Source organism: Sarcophilus harrisii, chromosome 4 (assembly GCF_902635505.1).
Source record: "Sarcophilus harrisii chromosome 4, mSarHar1.11, whole genome shotgun sequence".
Taxonomy (NCBI): domain Eukaryota; kingdom Metazoa; phylum Chordata; class Mammalia; order Dasyuromorphia; family Dasyuridae; genus Sarcophilus; species Sarcophilus harrisii.
The window spans coordinates 294,378,218-294,395,893 of NC_045429.1; the positions used below are offsets into that span (position 1 = coordinate 294,378,218).

The 17,676-nt window shown below is 34.6% G+C and overlaps 1 protein-coding gene across 3 annotated transcripts in view; it reads left to right on the forward strand.

Annotated features, from left to right (window-relative positions):
* TBCD (tubulin folding cofactor D) overlaps nt 1-17,676 on the forward strand; it is a 395,290-nt gene that overhangs the window by 297,435 nt on the left and 80,179 nt on the right. For all 3 annotated transcript variants that reach the window (XM_031968421.1, XM_031968422.1, XM_031968423.1), the window contains exons 27-29: nt 2,320-2,401; nt 11,450-11,568; nt 14,060-14,151. In XM_031968421.1, the coding sequence (XP_031824281.1) occupies nt 2,320-2,401; nt 11,450-11,568; nt 14,060-14,151 (293 nt within the window). The remainder of the gene's footprint in view (nt 1-2,319; nt 2,402-11,449; nt 11,569-14,059; nt 14,152-17,676) is intronic.

Here is a 17,676-nt window from a genome sequence, read left to right on the forward strand (position 1 = left end):
ATTTACCTATCTATTTAGAATACATCTTATATTCACTTTAAAAATATATAAACTCCTTAAGAAGAGAGGACTTTTAAATTTTTGTTTTTGTGTCCCTACACCTAATAAGTCATTTGCATATATTACATACTTAATTAAGTGTTCATCAGATTCAATGACCACCATTCACTTCTTGAGAATGACATATTAATTAGAACGAGTCTTTGCAAATGCATTTCAATAGGAAGAACAATGATTTTTTAGTTCATGTCTCAGCTCTTCACTGAACCATAAGCCAGTATACTTTGCCTTTTTGAACTTCACTTTCCTCATTTATAAAAGGAATCATTTTAAAGTGGGTTAGCAGGATTTTAGAGGACTGATCTGTGCTACTCACCCTTTTTACAGTGACTGATGGTTTTAAGTTGCAAAATGAGTCATATGTGTTTGGACAAAAATAATACAGGAATTTCTTTTGCTTCAAAATGTACAATTATTACAAATATAATGTGTGTTGCCTATTTAAGATATGTGTATCCACATGGATTGTCTAAACACAGATTACAGGGAAACATTGAGAGATTTCTGCCATTTTACTGACATCTATACAAGAAAGACTTTGTTTCCTTTCTGTAAGGGATAATAGAAGCTATATTGAATCTGGCTTTTCTGTTCTGTTGAGAAAGAGAGGAGTACTGGACTAAGATTTTATCTACTTGCCCTTATAAATACTGCTGTTCTAGAAAATGATTTTTTTAGGTTCAAGTTAGTTTTCTGATTATTGTTTTTCAGTAATTCAATTGTGTCTGGTCTTTATGGGTCATAGCATGCCAAAACTATCATGAGGTTTTCTTGGCAAAGATACTTGAGTGTTTGCCATTTCCTTTTCCAGTGGATTAAAGCAAGGCAAACAGAGGTGGTTAACTGACTTGCCCAGGTTGACACAGCTAGTATCTGAGGCTACATTTGAACTCAGATCTTCCTAATTCCAGGCCCAACACATCTACTGAGCTATATACATGCTTCCCTTTTCTGATTGCTGTCACTTAAAGGAGTAACATATAGGTGTGATTCAAATAATATAGATAAAACCCAAAGTTTATATCCATAGGCTTGACTGTTGCCCATGCTAATTACACCAAACACCATCACAAATGGTGATGCAAACCTATTTACTGTTCAGATAACAAACAGAAATCAGAGTTCTTCAAATTAGAATATAACAGAAAATACCCTAAGCAAATAGCTCTGCAATTGGAGCAGAAATAGTTCTGTTTAACCAAAAGAGAGATCACTATTTCATCAAAAAGTAAATTCACCCAAGTCTCTGGCTAGGCAATGGAATATGAGGAACCAGCTTCCCCTTGCTACCTTCCACAACCTTTTTTTTTTTTTTTTTTTGTTCTCTATTGAGTTTCTTCCTGAAGGGAGTCTAGAAACTTACATATCTTTTAGTAATAGTGAAGAAAGTTTTTCCTCTTAAAAGTGATTGCATCAATTCCACACCTCTAGTGAATCATCCTTCTTTCCAATATTTAGGAGAGTATTATGCAAATATATCAGGATTTACTGGAAATCTGGGCAGTACAAGGTTGTTGTTTTTTTTTTTCTTTCACATTAGGAATGGGGAAATTGGGAAAAGGAAAGACATGTTAAACAAAAACTAAAATTTTAAAAAGTAAAATGAGTCAAATTAAATAACCTCTATACCCCTTCAAAATTTAAATCTGTAATCTGTACAGGATTTTCCTGGGGGAAAAAACAACAACAAAACTAAAGTTTTTTTTTTTCCTCTTCTTTTGTAGTATTTTCTCTTCACTTTTTTCTCATAACTCTTGACAGTCCAGATATCACTTGTAATGGTAATTTTACATTACTGAAAATGAGTTGTGATCTTTTCATTTGAATGTCTTTTCTGTTGAAGTTCATTGATAAAAATGAGTTATTTTGGGTAAATTTCTTCTTGTGATGATGCTATTTTCCCCCTATTTTATTTCATTGGGTAGAAAGGAAAATTTATTATTTAGTATTTTAGTATTAGCCTTTCGTATTTTTAGAACATTAATTCTGATGGAGAACTGATTTACCTACTCTGTTTTGAATTAATTAAAACTCTAAAGAAAATTTTTTATGGTATGAATTTGAAATATAAACAATAATTATATATATATATATCTTAGAAATGAATGACATCATCTTGTCTGTTTTTATTGATTTTAAAAACGTAGAATCACTAAACTTGTAGTCATCAATAGTACAATTACTTCTTAAGTTGTCTCTTCAAGTTGTATTGTTGTGTTAGAAGTTTTTTATAACCTCCCAGGTTTGACTTTATTTTAGGAAGCTGCTGTCTCAGCATTGGCAGCATTGTGCAATGAATACTACCTGAATCACCAAGGAGAAGCTGATCCTGTTATACAGGGTAAGTGATTCATATGACTTGTCTATTTTCTTTAATTAATGCCATTAATTATCCTATTGAATGTACTGATAGAGAATGGAAAAAAGGGCCTTCAAACACCATCATTGTGGATTAGTATAATTATAAGCGTAACCTAGTTGTATATAATTTTAAGGTTTATTTAATCACTGGAAAACATACATATATCATAATTAGTGTACAAGCTTTTTGTTCTATGTAAAATATTCCCCTGGAGAGATGTAAGAGATAGGATAATACCCTTAATACCAGGGGATCATAATCTGAGTTCAACAGAGCAATAGACTTTAGGAATTTATAAACTTGAATGGGAAATGAATGATGTCTTTATTTAATGCACAGTGGATCAAGTACCAGGCCAAATGTCAAGAAGATTTGAGTACTCATCTGGCCTTAAACATTTTTCTATTCTGTGGAGTCTATAGATTTCACCAATTAAAAATGATTCCATATCATGAATAAAAGATTAAGAACTCTTGTGTTAGTGTCCCCGTTCTTGAATGAAGTTCTGTTTACATAGACTGTAAGACAGTTACTTCTCAATAATGTCGATTATTGTCAATAAATAAATTGCTAAAGCAAGTTATTTTCTTTTAGGACTGGAGTTTTGAATCAGAAACGATTTAAAGACCAGAGATTTCTACTTTTTTCCTAGGAAAGTTAATATATGAGGAATACAATTTCCAGTAAAATGCCCTATGATACTGAACTCAAAGGGGAAAGAGTGAGGGGGAGGTTTTCTGACTTCATTTTTTTGAGTGTGTGCTTTTGTTAGGTCTCAAATTTGATAGGAAAATGTTTTTTTTATAATAATAATATTACATATATATATATAAATTTTCATCTTATGAAGCATATTCCTCAGAAATATCTTCATTGTAGGTTCATAAATTTAAAACTGAGCGACATCTTTAAAAAAATAATCTAATTCTAAGTCCAGTGCCTTTTTCATAGTATTACCCTATTTCTACTGCTTTACCAAAAATATCACATTATGTCTTTTGTGGGCAGAAGAGTTTCACTGGATTCATATATTTTAAAGTAAGAAGTAGCTTTTTTAACAACAACATTAAGAGGAGTTGGTGATTATGACTGTATATTATTATCTATTATCATTTTATGCTTTCTGCTTTTATGGTTTAAAAGTGTTTAGGGTGATTTATTCATAGTATTTGAAAAAAGTGGGGCAGAATTTTGGTCATGGATTGGGGAGATATTGGAAGAGGACTGAAATTGGGTAGTTTTTGTTCATTTTTATTTGGAGAATCATATGTATGGCCATTTTTCTGGCATTAGCATGTGTGAGAATGATGAAAGAATACGTGATTGTTAGACAAGTAAAATCAATGCACTTAAATTTACTTTTTCTTGAGAATTTATCATATGCAACACACTGTTCTATGTTGTGAAGAGGATACAAAAAAAGACATAAAACTGATTGGCCATCCTCAAATATTTTATAATATAATGGGGTCAAGGCTTAAAAATTAAAAACAAAAGCATAGGTAGTTACAAAATAATAAGTATTTCCTTCAGGAGCTTATTTTCTCTTATATTGGGGAAGATTTGCCACTTTCATTGAAAATTAAATAGTACAAAGCAGTATGTACTTAAGTTTTTATATGAATGGTTTTGACCAGTGGTCTCTAAAGTGCTTTCCCCTAAGGAATCATATACTTTGATCCCAAATAGTCATATTCTTAGCAAACTTGAAAGGTAGTAATGCAGGCTTAAATGTAACCTCTCCAGGAATTACTCAAGTCTTAGCTTTATTTCTAATACAACCACACCTACCCTTTACCCGGCATCATTCATCACTCTATTTTTTCCCCTCCTTTGCTGAAAGTTATCTTTCTCTTCCTGTACTTGACATCAAGGTCCTTAGGACTTTTATGTTCTAACTGTATCCCCATAATGATAGCTCCACAGGTGGCTTTAGGAAAACTCTTCAGTTTATTAGCATACCTACCTCCTATTCTCTTTTTCAACTTGTGACTGGGGAGAGGGGAGGGGGGCGATATTTTTCAGTTGGTCTCTACCATTCTTTCAGTCAATAAGATTTACAGACTTGATTTCATTTTTGATTCCTCACTTTCATTCAATTCACAAGTGTCCAAAGAATTGCCAGATCGTGCCATTCCTTATTTAATAGCATCTCTCAGATACTGACAAAGAGGAAGGAACAAGCTAACTCTTTCTAGCAATTCCAATGAAGATTGAAGAAGAGCATTAAACTAAATAATAATTCAGAAATCCAAGGAGAAACCATAATAAGTAATTCCTTTCAGCCAAGGTCATTGGGGGTGATAGCTAGAAAAGGCCTTTGGGCAATAGAATGGTCCAGCCAGGAAAGTCCACACAAAATCTTCAGGAATATGAACTAGACTTGATTTTTTTTTCTTTGTAAGGGATATGGTGAGACAGGATAATGGAAGTGAACATTTAGCTTTACATTTTTACATTTCAGAACTATGGATTCAGTATAGAGATTTGGACTTGCTTACAGCTAAGTAGAACCTGGAGCAAGGACAAGGAAAAATAGAAACTTGACATTGCAGAGGAAGGAATATAGACTCATGAATGAACCTATAGGTCTATTACTCTGATTCCTGAGCAGTATCTCAGGTTAAGCTCAGTTGTCTAGGCTAGAGTTCCCATCTAAATGACCAGGACAGGGAGCACTGACTAGAGGAACGATTGTAGTTCTAGTGCAGTTTACCTGGCCTGAACTGCCAGTGAGGTCCTTAATGTTATACCATGGTTTATACCTGAAAATAGTAACATGAAGACTTAGAAAATGTAGAACAGGCCCAAATAAGGACCCAATATTCCCTCCAAAAGTGTGGAAATCCAGGGCCGGACACAAAGTCTTGTAATGCTGGAGAAACTGAGGCAAGATAGAGATTAGAGAGTTTTTAATATTTTATTTGGATTTCTGAGAGGAAGAGATTTTCTGGGACCAAAGGATCCATTTTGGTCCCAAGGCTGATGTCTCAAAGCATTCAGCAACCAATGTTGCACACACACACACGCGCGCACACACACACACGTGGCTCTAAGCAACCAAGGTAGACAAAGGCAAGGGAGTGAAGTCTGAACACTAAGAGCGGGAACATACCATCAATCTGGTTCTGACAGGGTGGAGAGTGAGGACCTTAAATTCTTGATAATTTAGGAGGAATTAAAAGGCAGGAAGTCTGAACTTAGAGACAGAGGTTGCCAGTTAGGTATCTGAGATAGGACATTGAGAATTTTATCTTTTTGAATGTCAGAGTGGCCAGCTACAGCCCTAATTATCTCAGGCCTAATGATCAGAAAGGAGACTTGCAACTAGGGGGATTGAGGCAGAACAACTCAAGGAACTGAGGCAGAACAATTCAGGGAAACTGAGGCAGGGCAATTTAGGGAAACTGAGGTAGAACAATTAGAGAAACTGAGGCAGGACAATAAAAGGGAACTGTGGCACAACAGTCTCAATTCAGGAATTAAAAATGAAAGAAAAAGTAATTGAAACAAGGATAAAAAGCTGTTGTGGAATCTGAGGCATCCAAAACAAAACCCAGAAAAGAATAATTCCCTCAAATATATAAGCAAAGCCTTAAACTAAAACGTAACTTAGCCACATGGTCAACTACAATTCTTGGGGGAAATGAAGCAAAAGTAAAGAAATATAAATTTGAAATAAGTGCCATAGAGGAAAGATGGATAACTAATAGCTAGTTACAAAAGATGGAACAGATTTATTGAAAATTGGAATGAATTGAACAGAAATAAATGAATCCATGGTGCAACAAGAAATATTAAAACAAAATAAAGACAATGAAAAAAAGATATCCCATGTAAAATGCAATTGTCCTGGAAAATATTTCAAAGAGAAAAAATTCCAGTGATCACTAGGCAACTTGAAAACCATGATGAAAACCAATACCTAAATTCCATATCTAAAGAAATTATGATTGAAAACTGTCTACATATAGTAGAACTAAAAGAAAAGTGAAAATAGAACATTATAACAATAAGTATATGCATACATGTACATACATATACATACACACATACATATATAACTTGGAATAAAATATTAATAATTTATTAGGAGAAAAATGGATCTTTAATGAAATTGATGTAATATAGCAATGATTTTGAAGTTGCCTGATTTTAGGAGAGGCTTCTCTTCTAACAATAAATCAGTTATCCTAAATCTTCTAGCTTTGGAGTCTGACACAAGGGATTTCCCACACTTCCAATCTAAGAACAACAATCTATCTGATTTTGAATAGAACACTCCTCAATTCATTCCTGGATGATAATCTGGTCTGTAAGAATCTAATTCCAGACACCACTTCCTGACCATGGCCCTACCTTGGGTCATAGAATTACTATGTCAGTAATAGAAAACTGGATAAAGCTGTCTCCTCTCTCTTAAGGAGTTTGCTAAATTCTCTTGAGATGTTATAATTACAATAAAACTTTGCCCCTTGACCAGGAAATGGATTCAAGCCTGCAAATTCTTTTGAGATACCTCAAGACATCAGTCTATAACCCCAAACTTTTGGGGTTCCCTTCCCAATCTCAACATTCTGATCCAGGACAAAGTCTGATTGCTTCCCCCATTAGTCTGTGCTATGGAAGTTCCTGATGTTGAATTAAGTCAAAACAGTGAACTGCTGCTGGACTCAGTCTTTATTAGCCATCTGAGAAACTATTCATTCAAAATAATACAATTGTAGACCTCCTATATATAGATCCTTTTGTTTTTTACTTCTTTTGGTATGCAGACCTAGTAATGATATTGCTAAGTCAAAGTATATACATAGTTTCATGCCTTTGGGCATAATTCCAAATTGTTCTACGGAATGGTTGAATCAGTCCACAGTGTCTCAATTTTCCCACTTCCCCTCCAAAATTTGTCATTTTCCTTTTCTATCCTATTAGCCCCAGAATTGTTTTAATTTACATTTCTCTGATGAAGTGATTTAGAACATTTTAAAAATATGGCTTTAGATAACTTTTGTAATGCCAGAGAAACTGAGACAAGATAGAGATTAGAGAGTTTTTAATAATTTATTTGAAAGGGAGAGATTTACTGGGACCAAATGGATCCATGGTTTGGTTTCAGGGCTGAATAGAGACTGTGATCTTCAAGAATCCAGCCAATGTGAGTTCTCAATGACATATATATATATATATATATATATATATATATATACACACGCACACACATATACACACACACACACACACATACATACACACACACATGTGGCCCAGATACAGGGGTAGACTGAGTCAGGGGCGGAGTCAGGGTGCTGAGAGCAGGAACATGACTGTGGATCTGGTTCTGACAGGATGGGGGAGGTATGGGGGACATCTGACAAGTTGGGATTACAGAATGGGGAAAGGTACCCAACATTCTGATGATCTGTAAGATAGAAGGTCTTTCTCCTTATCTGGATCATCATGCTTAGGAGGGAGGAGTGGTGTTGCAGTATTGACCAGAATAATTAGGAACTGAGGCAGAACAATTCAGGGAAACCAAGACGGGACAATTTAGGTAAACTGAGTTAGGACAATTAGGGAAATTGAGTGAGGACAATAAAGGAGAACTGTGGCACAGTACTTTGATTGCTTCATCTGAAAATTGTTAATATCTTTTGATCATTTATCAATTGGGAATGGCTCTTATTTTTTTTTTTTTATTTGATTCAATTCTCTATGTGTTTGAGCCTTTATTAGATAAACCTGTTTAATTTTTTTTTTCACAGATGTAATTACTAACTCTGTTCCCTCCTTCTTATTTTTCCCTTGTTTATTCTATTTTTTCTCCTTTCAGCCTGCCCCTCCTCAAAAGTGGTTTGCTTCTGACTATCTCCTCCCCTAGGCTGCCCTTCCTTCTATCAGCACCTCTTCCTTCTCTTATCCCCTTCTTCTCCTACATTGGGCATTTGTATTTTGTATTGTATCCATTATGTATCTACTATGTCACTACTCCCTCTTTCAGCCAATTCTGATGAGATTAAAGTTTAACGAAGGACTTTTCAGAGGATGCTGACTACTCTGTGTTTTTCCTATTGCCTTGGACTTTTGGAAATCCCCTTTGTAAGCACCTGTTATCCCTGCTAATAAATAGATTATGCTTGGAACTTTCTGGCTCAGATTCTCTTCATCACAGATTTTTATTGTGATAGCTGCAATGGTTTTGTCTGTCCAAAACCTTTGTGATTTTATGTAACTACAATTATTCATTTTGCCTCCCTGACAAATAATTTTTTTCCTATTCCCCTAAACTGTTTATGATATCACCTTTTGTGTCTAAATCATGTATCCATTTTGAACTTATTTTGGTATATGGTGTAAGATATTGGTCTGTATTTTTGTCAAACTGATTTCTAATTTTCTGAGCAGTTTTTATCAAATGATGAGATTTTGCTTCAATTGCTAAAATCTTTAGGATATTCAAAAACTAGATAACTGTGGTTATTTGTTGTTGTGTCCTGCTTTTTAAAGCTCCCAAGTTGGGGTAAAAAAAAACATACCATTGCTTTCTAGAACCTCCACGCCAGGGTGATTAAAATATGCCATTCTAGTGGAGAAGTGATGAGGCGGGACTCCTGAGGATGGTGGAAAAATGGAGTCCATTTATTCCCACTTCTTTCCCCTTTTTATACCCTCATACCCTTATGTAACAAAAACAACACTGAGCATGTGCCAAGTATATACTGCGTACTTGGCACCACATAAACAACTTGCTATTGTATGTAGTTTGCCACCTGGTATCACTCTTTGTCATCTGGTATTACTCTACTTCAATCGCAATACAAGTTATCACCATCCCCTGACTTCTCAGGAAGGCTGAGAGCCCGTAGGAGAGATGGGGAGCTGAACCAGACATTGTTAGCAGGTTCCCTCTGGGCTGAAGGGTCTAATGCCTCACCCAGAGTTTTCCCACTTTCTGTGACCCTCTACAATTTATATCTAATATATTGTTATATAATCTATTCCTTTGATCAGTCGCTCTGTTTCTTAACTAGTCCCAGATTATTTTGATGATTGTGACTTTGGCAGTATAGTGTAAGATATAATATTAAGGCCACCTTCCTGTCCTTTTTTGTTCATTAAATTTTTTGATAATTTTTATTTTTGATTCCTCCAGTTGAATTTTGTTCTTTTCTTTTCCTCTGTAAAGTAGTTCAATTTGGTACTGAATAATATAATTTTTTATTTCACTGGCTGTGAGAAATTAACATTTGGCCATTTGTTTAGATCTGTATTTGTCTGAAGAGTGTTTTGTAATAGTGTTCATATAGTTCTTGTGTGTGTCTTAGGCAGACTCCCAAATATTTTATGCTATCTGCTATTATTTTGAAATGAAATTTCTTTTTTCATCTCATCCTGCTTGGTATTGTTGGTTATATATAGAAATGCTGATTTCTTTGTGTTTATTTTATATAGTATTTGTTTGCTAAAGTTGTTAATGGGAAGATTTTGGCAAGATGGTGGAATAGGTCAGAAAATTCTAAGTTCTTCAAATATGCGAAACGCCGCGGGCTGCCCCCCCCCCCCCCCCAATGACAAAACAATGCCTCAGGGCTAAGGTAAAGTGATAAAAAATAAGAGTTGGGGCAGAACTGCAGTCCTTCTGGGACAATTGGAAAAGATCTGAAGAAAAATCCCAGGTTGGAAGTTTTGCCCTTGTGAAATGTAAATACCTCTAAACTAGTTCCTCTGAAACAGCTGCTGCAAGCCCTGGGGTTAGTTGGCTTGGGAGGTAGCCTTGGCCTCAGCTATAGGAATTCTTACCTCCCCAGACAGCAGGAAGAATTGGAAGGAAGCATTGAGGGAACCTCTGCTGATAAGGGTAAACAGACCTAGCATTGCTGCTGAGATGAGGCCCTGGATGAGAAGGAACCAGAACATGCTTAATAAGTACAAAAGCAGGGGTGGAGGCAGGAAAGCTACAGGAACTTATAGTAGGGTAGAGTTCTTGGTTTGGGGTTCTAGGCCAGAGAGAAAAACTGGAGGAGAACCTGAGACTAAAGGAACCATTCCCTATACTTGAGGACTAGAGATGATTACACTAAAAATCTGTTATATACAAACAAATAAACAAAAAGTCTGAGCAAAGGAGAAAGAACACAACCATGTGAATATATTATGGGAATAGAGAAGACCTAGGTTCATCTTCACAGGAGGATTCTGAAACAAAAAAATCTGTCCTGCCTGAGAGAGTAATATCAAATGGTCATCTGCTCAAAAAGAATTCATAGAAGAACTCAAAAAAAGACTTGAAAAATGAAATGAGAGAGATTGAGAATTTTTTTAAAAATAAGAATGATTCAAGAAAAATAAGATTTTTACCAGCAACACTGACTTTCTCTTGCTGTTTTTCCTTATTCACAATACTCCATTTCTCCATACAATTTCATGGATTGTCCCTTCATGCCAAGAATACCCTACCTTCTCATCTCTGTCTCTTGATTTTCCTGGCTTCTTTCAAAACTCAGTTTAGATGCTACCTTCTGCTATATATATAAATATATAATATATATAAAATCTCAGATACAGTTATTTCCATGCTGTTTTCTATATTAAAATATGAAGTACTTGAAGACAGGGACTGGGTTTTTCTTGTTTTATTCTTTCTTTTGATCACCACATCTCAGCCCTGTGCCTGGAATGTAGTAGTAGGCCCTTGATAAATGTTTGACTTTCAGTATTATTTCAGACATTTCCTAGTTCTGTGTCCTTGGGCAGGTCAGTCTCTTTCAACCTCATGAGAGTTTACTCATCTATAAAATGGGAATAATAGCACCTATATAATAGGATTGTTACAAGGATCAAATAATATAGATATATATAAAATGTTTTACAAATCTTAAAATGATTTATAAATACTACTATTATTAGGTTTAAGGAAGGAATTATAAATAATCTTGTGCTTTTGTTGTAATATTGATTGTAATTTTAATAATTCCTGAGGAATGTAGATTTTCAGGGGTAGTTATGAGTTCTCTACTTTCTTTTTTCCAGATAAATTGATGGAGAATTATATTTCTGAACTTCAGAACCCAGAAGAAATGATTCGCTGTGGATTTTCACTGGCCTTGGGGTCTCTTCCAGGTTTTTTTCTGAAAGGCAAACTTAATAAGGTGAGTTTTGAATTTGACATTAATGAGAGTATATAGGTTTTGAAAAATAGCAAATTTGAAGTAGCTTATTCTGAACAGAACACGCAAATTAAAGATTGAGGAAATTGGATTATAACAGTAAGAAAAAAAATCCAAGCAATGTTTTAAGTTTGCTTTGATGACTTTAAAGTTATTAAGTGTATATCTGAAAAATAAAGAATGTGAGAACCAACTGGAAGTAGGTTTTTTTTTTAATACTCTGTTGATATATGCATCTAAAATAAAGAACTTTTATGGATGAACTTCATTAGGTTATTAGAATGGAATTCAATGAGCTAAGTAGAAGTAATACTTTTCTGAAAAATCATATTGCTTTTTTTTTTTTTTAAGACTATGGAGGACAAAATAAACACTTTATTTATTTATTTATTTATTTTTATTTAATAGCCTTTTATTTACAGGATATATGCATGGGTAACTTTACAGCATTAACAATTGCCAAACCTCTTGTTCCAATTTTTTACCTCTTACCACCCCACCCCCTCCCCCAGATGACAGGATGACAAGTAGATGTTAAATACATTAAAATATAAATTAGATACACAATAAGTATATATGACCAAAACGTTATTTTGCTGTACAAAAAGAATCAGACTCTGAAATATTGTACAATTAGCTTGTGAAGGAAATCAAAAATGCATGTGTGCATAAATATAGAGATTGGGAATTCAATGTAATGGTTTTTAGTCATCTCCCAGAGTTCTTTTTCTGGGCATAGCTGGTTCAGTTCATTACTGTTCCATTGGAAATGATTTGGTTGATCTTGTTGCTGAGGATGGCCTGGTCCATCAGAACTGGTCATCATATAGTATTGTTGTTGAAGTATATAATGAAAATCATATTGCTTTGAGGAAACTGGTAGAGAATGATTTGGATCCCAACTTTGTCAATTATTAGCTATATAATTTTGCATAAACCACGTTTCTCATCTTTAGTTTTCTCAACTGTAAAATTATGTAGTTGGACAAGATTACCTTTCTGAGTTGGATAGGTTGAGTTTGACATGCCTATGAGACATAGTGTAGGATATCAACAAGTATTGAAAATGTGTGACTACAGTTTAGGAGAATGGCTAGGGCTGCATATAAAAATTTGAAAGTCATCTATATAAATATAATTATTAAATATACGGAAGCTGATGAGGTAACTTAATGAGAGACTGAAGAAAAATAGATGAGGAGCCTGGGGAAACACCCATATTTAGGAGGAATGATTTGGATTATGAACTAGCAAAGAAAACTAAGAAACAATTAGACAGGTGGAAGGAGAGAAGCAAGAGAGACCAGTTCTGCTAAAGAAACAAAAACAAACAAGAGTAAAGGATGAATACCAATATCAGAAACTTTCGAGAGGTTAAAAAGAAGGAAGATTGATATAAGGCTACTAAATTTTACATTTTGGATACAGCAGTTTTAATTGAATGATAGATCAAGAAATCATTTTGCAAATGGTTGAGAAATGAGAGTAGAGGAAATAGAAGCAATGAATATAAACAGAATCTGTTCCTCCTTTTTTTCCTTTTTTCATCTTTTTCTTCCTTTACTTCCTCCTTCTCTTCTTCCTCCTCTTCTTCCTCCTCCTCCATCGTTGTCGTCATTGTTATGATGGAAATATTTGTTTCATTCCATAAATGATAAGAGAGAGATAGTTGTTGAGTTATCTCCTGGTGGAAATGAAGGGGATAGAATTGAGACTAGGAGTACAGGGAGTTAGCTTTGTGGAAGTAAAAGGTCATCTCTTCCTCAGAGATTAGAATATGGGAAGAAAAGAGAGATGATAACAAGGAGTTTTGAGTTGAGAAGATGGAGCTCACTACCCCTGATCTCTTATTTTGTGGAGATAGGGGAGAGAATAACATATAAAGTTTGAGGAAAGAGGGGAAGTTTTGAAATATCATTTGTGGGAAATGGGATAAAAAAATCAGTTAGGAATCTAAAAGAATTACCTTGCTGCAGTAAGAACTTAGATGACTCTGATTTGTGCTTTTCTCTAGCTCTATTCAGCAGTAGAGAGAGGATACAGATAGTGCTAAATAGGATTGTGTTTGGCAAAGCATGAATATTGCTACAGTTACAGAATAAGTGATTCCAGAAAAATGTAGAGGTGAACTGTTTTAACTATTAAGATAAGAATTGAGGTGAATGGGGATTAAAGAATTGGAGGTGGAAGTTGGGGAGTAGAGCATGTTACTTTGAGGCAATCAGGTATTAAAACAATACACCTTATTTAATTTTTTGTGAACCCTTAGAGTAATAAGTAGATTATTATCAGCATTATACCCTTAGGAAACTGAGGTTCCAAATCTGTGGTAGAACTGAACTCAGATTTCCTGAAACAAAGTCTAGTACTCTCTTTTACATTGTATTGCCATGTACCACTAATAAGGCTTTCAAAATGAGATTTTCTTTTGATAGTTTATAGCTTTCTTGATAATTTTCATATTGCTTTTCAGGTGTTGGAAGGCTTAAAGGCAGTTACTCGCATTTCTCCTACAGATATGAGCTTTGCTGAAGCAAGAAGAGATGCCTTGAAAGCAATTGCCAAGTAGGTCTTACAAACTTCCTTAAATCTGAACTCTTGACAGTAAAAAAGTATTTTTATATTAGTTTATATGTTGATAAAATAAAATGTCTATGGCTTACTTTGTGTTTCATTTTTATTAACAAGATTAGCAGTGGTTTGATTGAGGAAAAATACATGTAAAATTGTTGGGTTAATTTCTCAGGCTTCATTATATCGATATGTCTGTTCTTTTGTGTTGTGTTCTCATAGAGTTCTGTTCACTATGTAGTGATTGGTGACTTGGAATCCTTGAAGGAAAGTAATACTAGCTCTTCTTCACACCATGCCTTTGAGATAGGTAGTACATGTATAATATAACTGTCTTCTGGACACCTCCAATAGCATGTTCCACAAGCATTGCAAACTTAATCTGTCCAAAATATCTTTGTTCTTAAAACTACTGTTTCTTCTAATTAACCTTTTTTCATTAAGGACACCCACAGTTCTCCCAGTCATCTAGGTTTGCAATCTATTAATTATTCTGCTGTTGTTGTTGTTATTAGCTCTTTGTTGTTGTTGCTGCTTTTGTTTTTAATATTTTTATTTTCCCCAGTTATATGTAAAACAATTTTTTACATTTGTTTTTAAAACTTTGAGTTCTAGATTCTCTCTTCCTTCACACCTCCCTCTACCCCATAAGAAGATACATGTGAAGTTATGCAAACCATTTCCATGAAAGTCATGTTGTAAAAGAAAACAAAGATTCTCCCCCCTAAAAAGCCTTAAGAAAAATAAAGTTAAAAAAAAAAAAAAGAGAGAGAGAATGCTTCAGTATGTACTAAAACACAATCAGTTCTTTCTCTGGGAATGGATAGCATTTTTCATCCTAAGTCCTTCAAAGCAGTCTTAGATCATTGTATTGCTGAGAATTGCAAAGCCATTCATAGTTTAGCTCTTTAAAAGAATTATCATTTTATTTTTTCCCAGCTACATGTAAAAACAATTTTTAGCATTTCTTTTTAAAACTTTGAGTTCCAACAGGATAGTTTACCTCTCAGACCTGTGGAAGGGGAAGGAATTTATGACCAAAGAAGAACTAGAGATCATTACTGATCACAAAATAGAAAATTTCGACTATACCAAACTGAAAAGTTTTTGTACAAACAAAACTAATGCAGACAAGATTAAAAGGGAAGCAATAAACTGGGAAAATATTTTTTACAGTCAAAGGTTCTGATAAAGGCCTCATTTCCAAAATATATAGAGAATTAACTCTAATTTATAAAAAATCAAGCCATTCTCCAATTGAAAAATGGTCAAAGGATACGAACAGACAATTCTCAGATGAAGAAATTGAAACTATTTCTAGTCATATGAAAAGATGCTCCAAGTCATTATTAATCAGAGAAATGCAAATTAAGACAACTCTAAGATACCACTACACACCTGTCAGATTGGCTAAGATGACAGGAAAAAATAATGATGATTGTTGGAGGGGATGCGGGAAAACTGGGACATTGATGCATTGTTGGTGGAGTTGTGAATGAATCCAACCATTTTGGAGAGTAGTTTGGAACTATGCTCAAAAAGTTATCAAACTGTGCATACCCTTTGATCCAGCAGTGTTACTACTGGGATTATATCCCAAAGAGATTATAAAGAAGGGAAAGGGACCTGTATGTGCACGAATGTTTGTGGCAGCCCTCTTTGTAGCGGCTAGAAACTGGAAACTGAGTGGATGCCCATCAGTTGGAGAATGGCGGAATAAATTGTGGTATATGAATATTATGGAATATTATTGTTCTGTAAGAAATGACCAACAGGAGGATTTCAGAAAGGCCTGGAGAGACTTACACGAACTGATGCTGAGTGAAATGAGCAGGACCAGGAGATCATTATATACTTCAACAACAATACTATATGATGACCAGTTCTGAAGGACCTGGCCATCCTCAGCAATGAGATCAACCAAATCATTTCCAATGGAGCAGTAATGAACTGAAGCAGCTACACCCAGAGAAAGAACTCTGGGAGATGACTAAAAACTATTACATTGAATTCCCAATCCCTATATTTATGCCCACCTGCATTTTTGATTTCCTTCACAAGCTAATTGTACAATATTTCAGAGTCTGATTCTTTTTGTACAGCAAAATAACAGTTTGGTCATGTAAAAAAAAAAAAAAAAAACTTTTAGTTCCAGATTCTTTCCCTTCCTTCCTCCCCACTACCAACCTCTTATTAAGAAGCCAAGCAATTCTATATGAGTTATACATGGTTATGTAAAACTTTTCCATAATAGTCATGTTGTAAAAGAAAACATAGATCAAAAATTTTTTTCTGTAACACAACCCTTATCCCTTATTTTTTTTTAGTATATTTTTGTGTCTCCTTATAAAAACTTTTTTCATGATTTATTGTATCATTCTCATTTTTCTTCCCAATTTTTCCTTTCCCTTTCTTACTTGATTTTCGAAATCCATTTTGAGTTCTTCCATTGCTTGAGACCAATTCATATTTTTCTTAGCGGCTTTGAATGTATAAACTTTGACTTTGACATCTTCTTCTGAGTATGTGTGTAGTTTACATTTTTAATAAAGTTTTTTTTATTTTCAAGATACTTGCGTAATTTTCATCATTCACCCTTGTGTTCCAAATTTTTTCTCCCTCCCATCCCCCACCTCCTCCCCTAGACAGCAAGTAATCCAATATATGTTACATTTGTACGATTCTTCTATACATATTTCTACAATTATCATATTGTACAAGAAAAATCAGATCAAAAAGGAAAAAAATGAGAAAGAAAACAAAATGCAAATAAACAACAACAACAAAAGTGAAAACACTATGTTGTGATCCACACTCAGTCCCCACACTTCTCTCTCTGGGTACAAATGGCTCTTTCCATCACAAACTGGACTGAATCACCTCGCTGTTGAAAAGAGCCATGTCCATCAGAGTTGATCATCACATAATCTTGTTGTTGCTGTGTTCTCTTGGTTCTGCTCATTTTACTTAGCATCAGTTCATGTAAGTCTCTCCAGGCCTCCCCGAAATCATCCTGCTGATCGTTTCTTATAGAACAATAATATTCATATACTATAACTTATTCAGCCATTCTCCAACTGATAGGCATCCACTCAGTTTCCAGTTCCTTTCCTGAGGATGTGTTTTAATCTTCCTTGTAACCATAGTAACTTTCTATTTTTTTCTGTTGTTAGCTCATTTCCCTCTACCTATTACTTGATTTTTAACTTTTTGTTAAAGTAGGACTTTGCCTCTAAAGTAGAAGGTGTGCTGTCCCACGCTTATGAGGTTTGCTGCAGGATTTTTCAGAGATTCTTCCAGGGACTTGTAAATTTTCAGTTTTTCCTAGTTGGTATGATCTCAGAAGAGATGTTTATTACTCTTTTGGTCTATGCTCTGATCTGTGAATGACCGCAATTACTCTTTTCTACCATGAAACTGTGAGATTGATCCCCATTCCACTGTGGTTATAAACTCTGGTCTGCTAAAGCTTCTCTTTGCCTTGGTACTGCCACTCAGGAGTGCAATCCATTTCCAAGT